At 50.5% G+C, this 10,174-nt stretch overlaps 2 protein-coding genes across 2 annotated transcripts; one reads left to right on the top strand and one right to left on the bottom strand.

Annotated features, from left to right (window-relative positions):
- Positions 1-337: 337 nt before the first annotated feature.
- On the bottom strand, positions 338-3,553 carry EAH_00025840 (hypothetical protein, conserved; the record flags this gene model as incomplete). Its single annotated transcript, XM_013396583.1, has 1 exon — positions 338-3,553. The coding sequence occupies one exon, from the start codon at positions 3,551-3,553 to the stop codon at positions 338-340; it is 3,216 nt and encodes a 1,071-aa protein (XP_013252037.1).
- Positions 3,554-7,723: 4,170 nt separating this feature from the next.
- EAH_00025850 (hypothetical protein, conserved) lies at positions 7,724-10,147 on the top strand (the record flags this gene model as incomplete). The annotated part of the gene is made up of 2 exons (XM_013396584.1): positions 7,724-8,668; positions 9,122-10,147. The coding sequence occupies 2 exons, from the start codon at positions 7,724-7,726 to the stop codon at positions 10,145-10,147; spliced, it is 1,971 nt and encodes a 656-aa protein (XP_013252038.1).
- Between the last annotated feature and the right edge of the window lie 27 nt (positions 10,148-10,174).

A 10,174-nucleotide genomic window follows, 5' to 3' on the forward strand; every position in this document is an offset into this window, starting at 1 on the left:
GCAGCTAGCAATTTGTAGAGGGGGGGACGCGGATGCGGCAAAAATGAACCAAACAGCAGGCGCGCTCAGCTGACGGTGGGCGCGTAGCTCATGTCTTAAGGGCTAGCCAGGCAGCTAGCTAGGCTACCTGCCTGGCTGGCTGTCTATCTAGCCATCTAGCTATCTGCCCAGCCAGCAGCCTAGCTAGCCAGCTAGGTAACTACCCGCCAAGCAGCCTAGATGGCTAACTGGGCGTAGACAACGTCTTTCGAAAATCGTTCGTGTCTGGAGCGAGGGTAGCAACAGTAGCAGCAGCAGTAGCTGCTGCTGCTGCTGCTGCTGCACCTGCTGCACCTGCTTACGGTGGTGTTTGCTGGTCTCGCGGTAATGATGCATCGCCCTCTGCACTGCCGCTTCGTTTTACACCCCGCGGCCGCAGGGTCAGCACATCCTTGTAGGTAAAGCCTACGAGGTCTCCCAGATCCCTAACATCAAAGGCCTCAGGAAATTCATCTACAACTTCTCCCGCTAGCCAGAGCAAGCCATCATCACTCTCTTCATCACTATCTTCATCTTCATCTTCATCTTCCTCTTCTTCTTCTTCTTCTTCTTCTTCTTCTTCTTCTTCTTCTTCTTCTTCTTCTTCTTCTTCTTCTTCCTCTTCTTCTTCTTCTTCTTCTTCCTTTTTCTTATCTTCTTTTTCTTCTTGTGCTGCTGCTGTTGCTTGTGTTGCTGGTGGTTTTGCTGCTGCTGTTTCTGTTGTTGGTGGTTTTGCTGTTGTTGTTTGTGTTGCTGGAGGTTTTGCTGTTGTTGTTTGTGTCTCCTGTGCCGGCAGCGGAGCTGGCGTTGGAGGCAGTGTCTCCTCTTCTTCTGTTTCCTGTCCCTGTACTTCATCAGGTGGAGTAATTACATCTTCTTGCTGCTGGCTCTCTGCTGCTTCTGTTGCTGCTGCAGCACCGGCAGCAGCAGTATCTTCGTGCGCCGGTTCTCGTTTCTCTGGAGTTGCTGCTGGAGTCTGCTGGGGGCGTCGCTGGGGGCTGCTGAGTGTAGGCGCATATTGTCTTTCTGTAGCAAGGTTTTTCTCTCGGATTTTTTGGAGTGTTTCTTCTTCTTTATCTAGAGCATCTCCTGCAGCTTGATATAGCATCCCCTGAACAAAGATATCATTACCATACCTTGCTCTCCGCGTCAGGGCCCCCCACGCAGCACGCTGCAGCATTTCGTCTGCAACTTCATCCATATCTTCTTTCGTGTGTTGCCGCAGCTCCGATAAAACTTTTTCGTATACAGTAAGCCTTGAACGAACAACAGTTATTCCTGTGGCACTAAAAATGTGTGCACCAGGTCTCTTTTCATCCCAGCCTTCTAGCCTTAAGACTTCTGCCTCTGTCTCTAGCTCGTCCAGCAATTCTTTTGTGAGGCCCAATTTAGTTTCTGTCTCCGCCACAAGAGATACAAAATTTTGCCAAAGATCTTCTGCTAGCTGCGCCCCCACCCCTCCAGTTATACCGCTCTGAAGAGCTTCTATCAGCTCAGCGACTGGCAACGCCATCATATTATGCGTAAGCCGCTGCCTCGTAAGCTGATATGTTGCCTGTGTTTCAGCTACATGCATCGATGAATTTTCTTTCATCAGCTTCTCTACTCCAGCACGGTATTTCTTCCCTGCGGGATCTACATGGGTCTTCCAGAACTGCCGGGAACTTGCACCCTTTGGCTTATTCTTAAAGGCGCGAGTAGAGAAGTCGTAGCCTTCTTCTTGGATTTCAAACAGTAATACATGCAGACGGTCCATCTCCTTAGTGATATCCATTAATGTCGCCAACCCAAATGCAGCAGGGAAGCGCAGCCGATCTGGCAGTGTTTCTTTTAATGCTGCAATAGCTTGCTTGCAGCGCTCTACTTGCTTCTGTGCAGCCCGGACCTCGCTGTCTATAGTAGCCTTCAGAGTAAATATCTTGGAAGCCTTCATGTTTTCTTCCTGCAACTTCGTTCGCGCCTTATCTAAGGCGTCTTTGAGGGCCTTACGTACAGTGGGGTCTGTGCTAGTGCAGTTGTTGAGCTCCTCTTCAGCCTTCTTCACCTGAGCCTCTTCTTTAGAAATATCTATATCCTTGAACTCTTCTGTGAGAAGCTGCTGCTGCGCTTCTAGCAGCTGCAGGGTCTGTTGCGCCTCCAGCAGATCAACCTCTTCTCTAAACATCCGCGACGTATCAACAGCTGTCCATGTCTTAGGCTGTTTCCCGAGCACTACAAGCTTGGCTTCATCCATCTCTGTTGCTTCTTCTACCTTTTTAATCTGTCTCCGTAGCTCCTCCTCCTCTGTTTTCAAGCTATCTGTCGTTTTTCTGCTTTGTAGCAACTGTTCTAATGACTTGGATCGCTCCTCCAGCAGCGCAGAGATCTCTTTATCTAGCTCAGACCCTTCTACACCTTTTGCTCGTTCTTCTGATGCCTCTTCCTCCAGCCCCTTCACTTCTTCTCTCAATGCACACAACTCCTGCTCCAAGGTTTCCAGTTCTACTGCACGCTTCCGCAGCTCCTCCTCCGGCCCGCACTGCATTGCTGCTGTGACATCAGCAATAGATGTAGATACTTGGTCGTCTTCTTGCTGCCATCGCTGTAGCTCCGTAGACACCCTTGTTAAGAAGTCCCCAGCTGTCTCTGGAGTGACGCCGTCGAGCGCCAGCACCGCTTCTAGGTCTTGCTTTGCTGCATTTCTTGCTGCAGTAGCCTGCTCGATCCTTTCCTTAGCTCTTCTCACGGATTCATCAGTATCTGCATGCGCAGCTAGCAGCGCTTGCGTTGCTCTCGATGAAGCTGTTTCCCTTCGCTCTTTGATTACCTTCAGTGCTTCCCTCGCCGCCGTCTCCCGCTCCTGCAGCAGCTCTATTTCACGTCTTGCCATTGCTGCTTGGGCAGCAGCAGAAGAAAGATCCTGGTTCATTGATGCTTTCTCTGTATCCGACATCATATTGTTTTCGTCTACTTCGCGAGCATACTCTGCTGCTGCTGCCTTGCGCTCAGCTAAAACAACAGAAACCGCTAGCACAACAGCAACAGCAACAAGCAGCAACAATGCAGAGTGCTTCCCAGAGCGCTGCTGAGCCTGAACGGCCCTTGTACTCCTTCTATAAGACTCCAGCATTTTTCTCGTAGTTCTCTGCAGTGATGCAGCATCTGTTGCTTCTCCAAACATTCCTCTCCCTCTATTCATGGTCTTCCTAGTGGGCCTCAAAGTAACGCCGGCTCTAGTCTTAGGTCGTCTGGTAGCTCCTACTCCCCCTCTACCTCCTCTTCGTGTAGCTGCCATCCCTGCTGGCTTGGGGCGCCGAGATGGGGCTGCACGCGCACCCCCATGTTCATCACCACTCCAGCCAACCCCTGAAGCTGCAGCAGAACTCGCTGCTCGCAGCTCATCCTGGAAGCCAAATCCCCCAGAGACTTCTACGCTGCTTACAGCGCTGCATGCAACACGAGGAAAGCCCCATCCTCCCAGCAGCAAAAGCGGCAGCAGCGGCAGGAGCAAACACCGAAGTACACCCCCACCTCCACAGCGCCCTGTACTCTCCATTTGTTAGACGGATTTAAATACAAGCAAACAGGCCTTCTGCTACTTCTAGAAACGGGATCGATATGCAACAACGATCCCAGCTCCTCCTCTCTAAAATACACACACACCAATGCCGGTCCTCTGCGTCTTCCCTGCTGCAGCGGCTGCAGAAGCTGCTGCAGCGCACGAGCCAAGTGGCAAGTGAAGAAGCTGCAGCCACCACCGGCTCTGCTGAGTCCCCTGAGGGGCTTTAAACCACTCCAGACCCAACTACCAACCCTAAAGCGTCTTGCCAGAACCTAAACCCTAAACCCTCAGGCCTACTACACCCCAAAAGCCCTCCCCCTTCAGCTGCCGCGGGCCTTCTTAGGCGCAGCCAGCGGATTTAAAAGAAGAAGAGGCAGCTGGGGAAAGCAGGCCTGAGATGATGCAGCTGCTGCAGCGAGTAAGGGAAGAAGAGGAGGCGGCCCTCATGTTGCAGCGCGGAGCAGCACTGGGGCCTGGGCTCCCAGAGCCTCTCGCATCCCTTCAGCCCTTTTTATATGTATTAATAAACGAAATAAGAGGGTTTTTATGCCTTAAAGGGCATCAAAGATATCAGCAGAATACAAATCCACGGCAACCGATCCCCGCTGCTGCTCCCGGCGGCTGCAGCGCGGCAGCGCCCAGAGCCTGTTCTTGTGGTTTGCTGCAGAAATGCGTGCATGCACCACCAGCAAAAGAGCTGATCCTTTGTCTCCTAGTTTATTTGCTTTATTTAGTTGTAAAGAGACTAGCAAAGATCCCCTAAACAAATTTTGTGTAGATCTCCTGTGTTTCTTCCTCCAAGGACGGGAGTCGACATTGGCTGGCCGTGTACAAGGAGCGGTATTAACCGTTGAAATGAGAATCTCTCTCGCTGCTTATTTATTTTATTGGAATGCGCAATGCATTATTCATGTATTTAACTCCATTAAAACAAGGGAGGAAAACTACATTAATAAGGCCCGCACTATGTATGCTGCAATTCCTGCTTGCAGGACCTGCAGCGCCTATTACAAGCACCCTACATCGGCTGGGCGGCGTGGGGTCGCTCCGGCAGCTGTCGTCTGAGCGGTGTTCTCCGCGTGAAAATGTTGTTAAAATTTCATTTCAAAGCCATTTTTATTCGTTTTTGTTGCATTAGAACCAGAAAAAAAAAGCAAAAAGAGGAGGAGCAACCTAGGGTTTACAGCCTCGCCCCTCTGCACCCACAGAGGTGGTGTTCGTTCTGCTGCAGTCAGCAGGACCTTCTGCGGTGTAGTTCCGGAGCCGAAACCTTAAAGTCGGCTCGGTATTTGTCCTTTTACTGGAATTATCCGGGCCCATATCGCTTATTGATTATTATTTTATAAGCATGTTCACCATTATTGGCAATGCAAAGCCCTCTACAAGCCGAGAGGTGGGGGGAGCCAACTGCCACCGAACAGCATACAGCTGCCTTAATGCAAACAGAATAGCGAGAGCTTAAAGGTCTAAGTTACAAATAATAATATGTGATATAATAATTCAGATATAAATTGATCCAGAAAGGGAATTTCATGGAAGTTCTTCTTTGTCAGTAGTCAGTCTCCTGTGTAACTGGAGAAGATATATGCCTTTGTTGTTGAATACACAACACCTCTGTGGAGATTAGATATTGTTTTACTACGGTTTACGTCTTATATTACAGCTGCACAACACCTTCAAGGCTGTCAGGCATTGTTCTAGGACCAACACCCAGAAGCAACAATAGGATATGTTTCGATTGGCACTGCCTTATGAATTTCTAAGGAAGCTGTTCCTCTATAATTGAAGCATCTGGTAGAGGCTGAGTTAAAAATGGTGCAATCAAACGTAATAAGTGTAACAAATAGTTGTTAATGATATAACACGGCGTAAACTAAACAATAAAGGATATTATATATGGCGCAGTTAGTATAGTAAACGCCTGTAAATGCTATAACTCGATAGCCTCTATAGTACAAGTATTATCATTTATTCTAAGATGTGGGGGGTCATCAGAGATGGTGGTGTTGAAGGAGAGATTGGGGCTTCGCAGCGCATGCATAATGTCTAAATCGTTCCGTGTGTCTGTCTTTGTATGGCTTTTCATTACTGAGCGCTCCAGAGGTGTCTTCGGTTCCGGTGTCAGTACATGCATTTAATGGGGGCTGGTGGGTTATTTTATCTGTTTGCATGCGGGGCTTAGGCATTAAGGAAAAGTGCAGCAGCAGCAGCAGGTGCTGCAGCAACCGGAGACGAGAGACAGTGTGTGTGCAGGTTTAGGTGTTTCCCCTAAAAGACAAACTCAGGCCTTGCGGCCCCCCCACACAGAGCGCCAGGAGAGACAACGGCAGCTCAGCCTCAGGGGGGAGATTATTAATGAATGTATTAATATGAGTTTAATTATTATTAAAGCCGCCATTATCTCCAGAATAATTATATTCAGAAAAAGCATTATCAGTAAAATCAATAAATAACAAGCCAAAGCAAGTTACATAGTAGCTCTACGTATACCCGATGCTATACATACACCTGATAAAGTAGGGACTCCCTTGGGGAGTATGTACACTTTATATCCTTCTCGGTGGGAGAGGGCTTCTGTAAAGAGATTAGCGGGTACTCCTTAAAGGCATATAGTGCCTTAGATTATGAGAGGAATGGGTGCCTCTCTGCATTGTGTAGTTTGCATCCTGTTCTCTCTGGAGTTCGTTTTATATTTGCTTCCACCTGGGTGCGTCGACAGCCAAGGAGGCGCTTAACTAAAATACCTACAGCTGTTCAACCCAGGAGACAGAATATACCTCTACTGCCTCTTCTCCTTGCAGGCAAGAAGAACACCCACGGGCCTTGTAAGGAGAGCCATCGGCCTCCGAAAAGTTTTTGTCCTAAGCTAAAAAAAGCTCAGTAGAATAAAGATGGTGCAATTATATACTATACATATATATACATATGTTATATATATAATATATATAATTGTAAAGAATATTAGTATGATTTTGATTTTTACGGGTATTTCCCCGTCCCTCCCCTAGTCTGTACGCGTACCCGGCACATACAACAGAACAAGGGCCTGCCTGGTAAGGATAGGAGACAAAAAAGAGATATTCTGTCTCCTAAGTTGCAGCAGACCCTGCTCCAACTTCTACTACAAGCCAGAAACCCTACAAGCAAGCATGATAAGACCCTTTGCTGCATGCATGAGCACTGTAGAGAATTGTTATTAAACGATTCCATGGCCTTCAGCGTGCACACAAGCACAAATGCAGACAACACCAACTTCGGGGAGACCCCGCTGCAAACTACGCATATCAGAGAGGCCCACGTGTTCCTCTTCTTATTATTGTAATATTGTGGGTTCATTTTTAAGCGCAAATCTTTAGGGTGTGTGTACAGCTACATACAAGGTTAGTACGTGCGATCACTGCAGCAGAAACCCTCCTGTTCCTGTTTACAGCGAGTATATACCAGTTAGAGCTTTTTCAGTGCGTAAAAAGAATGATATAACTGCATGCAGAGGGCAACAGAACTGCATAGAGAGCATTCCTCACCACCTAAAGAAAGCATTCTTAACTGGTTCGACAGAGGACCCTCTGAGTATTTTATGAAGAACGCTTAGTGCGTTTTTCTGGTCTTCTTCTAGCAAGAGAACTCTACTCAACAATTATAATACCTGCAGCAGCACTAGCAGCAGCTAAGGCTCTCAGCGCTGACTGATCGCCCATCCCCCTCCAAACATCTTAACTCAGGCAAAACCGATAAAGATAACAAAAATGAGCTAATTTAAACGACTAAAAAATTTAAAGAGCGGCAGAAGTTGCAACATTTATCTGAAATATATCTGATGCGGCGGCGTGTTCTATGGCCTCGTCAGCCAGCCCCGGATCGTTGCCGTTGCTTCAAATACCTTTTAATGTTTTGCATCAAACAGTTGTTGAAAACTTAAAAGGATATATTTGTTTAATTATTTCTTAATTTGTATTTCTCGGGTTTTTTGGAGGCTCTTTTCTTCGCCTTCCCAGCCACGCCGTCGGCTGCGCTGCGGCGGTAGCGCCGCAGCGCAGCATCACGTGGCGTTTGCCTGCTCCCGGAGGAGTATTAATTTAATGTAATGAATTGAATTAACTAAACTTTATTGTTGGGCATTTGTCTTTAAGCATCTTCAGTCCTTCCTTCTTTCGCTGCAGCGCGATGGTGGAGCAGCTGCAGGTCGCGGTGGGCCTCAAAGAAACGGTGCAGCGCTGGTGTTGGTCTCAGCCGCAGCATCAGCAGCAGCACCAGCAACAGCCGCTGATACACACAGCTTCCTTGCATCCTGCATGCAAAGAAGAGCTGGGGGGAGCTCCTGGCTTGACCTTCCTGCAGCAGCTGCTGCAACTGAAGTCGTTCGAAGCAGCAGCACCCATTCCTGCGCAGCTCTTCCTAGAGGAATCAGGAGACGCCCAAGAAGGAAGGGTTGCAGCCAGTACAGACGATGCGGCACTCATCTTCTCCCCTTACCCTTACAGCAGCTTAAACTCCAGCCGCAGAGGCCTCCAGAGCAACGCTGCTCTCCGCGGGGGTCCCGCGGGGGCCCTTCCCCAGGGACCCCCACCGGCAGGCTGTTCTGTGCAGGCCAGCAGCGACACGAGCTTCTGCTGTCTTCCTGAGGCCCAAGCTGGTGTGTGCACTCCCCAAACGGCAGCAGCAGCAACAACGCAGCATGGCCTGCCGCGTCGCGCGCTCCTCTCCTTTGGGAGCCCAGTGCAGCAAGAAGTGTTAGAGGGGCCTCAGTGCGCCTCAGGCAGCGAAGAGAAGGCAGCAGCGAAACTCCTCGAGAGCGCAGCGCCATCAATCGAGGATGCGGTCTCTGCTGCAGCATCTGCTGCTGCTGCGCCGCCTGAGGCTCAGGAGCAGCACGGAGGCCCCCAGCTGCAGCTGGCCGCTCAAGTGCTGAAGCACCCAAGGCTTGCAGCAGCAAAACTCAACAAGGATAAAGGAGTAAAGCGACGGCCTGACCAGCAGGGCCCCCTACAGGGGACCTCCCGAGGGGCATCTCTCGTCTTGGCTGCAGCACCTGCCCCAGGAGTGGCGGCACTTCAAGTTGTTGGGGGCCCCGTAGCGCGCGCTGAGGGGCCCCCTCAGAAGCGGCAGGCTGTCGGGAGGCGGAGAGGAGAGACTGCAGCAGCAACGCGCAGCAACAGTAGCAGCAGCAGCAGCAGCAGCAGAGGGAAGGCTGGAGGGGGAGGGCCGCCTAGCAGAGCGGCCTCTGCTGCTGCCAGGGGCTTCTCAGCAGGAGGGCCCCAATACAGCAGCTGCAGGCTCAGCCACAGCGCTAAGGCCACGTCACCACCCACCCAGAAGCAGCAGCGACAGCAGGAGCAGGCGTACCCGCAGCAACAGCAGCAGCAAGCGACTGGAGGCTTGCAGGCATGGCATCGGCCCTAAATTGATATGCTTCCCACATGCGTATATATATACATTTAATATATAAGTGCTACAATATTCACGTCCTAAAAATACGTATTCATGCCTGTATAGAAGCACGTATATACACATATACGTGGGCATGTATTAATTTTGTTGTGCGTTGTTGTTTGCGGTGTTCAGGCGGACAAAGGTGACGTTGTGGCAACTGAAAGTGCGGCTGCTGCTGCAGCGGTGGCTGCTGCGCGCTGCAGCAGCAGCAGCACCAGCGGCGGCGCAGAGGCTGCGGTGCATGCGTTTGCTGCTGAGTGGCTACGCGGCTGTCAGCAGCGCCTGAAGGCGTTCAGGGGGAAGGGGAGAGAGCAAGACAATTTCAGCAGCAGCAGTAGCAGCGTGGGTCCCCTCGGACTTGGAGACGCTTCCTCTTCTTCTGCTCCACCTGTTGCTGTTCCCAAGCCTCCTCATGAGGACTTGCAGCAGATAAAGAAACAACTGAAACAAGAGCTGAGAGGCTACAATACAGCTTTTGCTGCTCACTTTGGTCGCCAGCCACTGAAACAAGACAAGGAGCCCCTCAGGCCGGTGTACATGCACTACCAGCGGATAAAGCAGAGGCTAGAGCAGCATCTGGCGGCAGCGGAAAGCAACGCACCTCCTGCTGCTGCTGCTGCTACTACTACAGCAGCAGAGAGTGTCTCAGCAGCATCTGCGTCGCTCCCAGAAGTCTCCAGTGCTGCAAGCAGCACAAGACGCAGCACCGCCGACAGCAACTCTCCCCCTGCAGCGGCCTCCCCAACTGCAGGTATCTTGAAGCGTCTAACGAGACACCCCAACGCTCGTTCTCTAGACGCCCTCAGCCCCAAGGCTTCACATCGTGTGGGAACATCTGTGGGGGCCCCCCGGTCGCCGGCGAGGGCTAAGGAGAAGCAAACGAACAAACCCATTGGGAAGCCTACCGCCTTTGAGAGGCAACAGCTGCTGCAGCGGCGAAGAGAGGAAATGGCTCTGCAGCTGCACCAACTGCAGCGAGAACGCCGCTTGCTAGGAGATAAACTAGCGGCTTATCACCTCCGGTTCAAACAGGAGCACGGCATGCCTTTGAGACTGAAGGCTGATATCGCTCCTGTACAAGAAGAGTATAAACTTTTTGTGGAAATAACTAAACAAATCGATGCTCTCGCGTTCGCGCTGCAGAAGCAAACGTTGTGATATATATATATATATATATATATATAT

This window comes from Eimeria acervulina, genomic scaffold (genome assembly GCF_000499425.1).
Source record: "Eimeria acervulina Houghton genomic scaffold, Eah_scaff213, whole genome shotgun sequence".
NCBI lineage: Eukaryota > Apicomplexa > Conoidasida > Eucoccidiorida > Eimeriidae > Eimeria > Eimeria acervulina.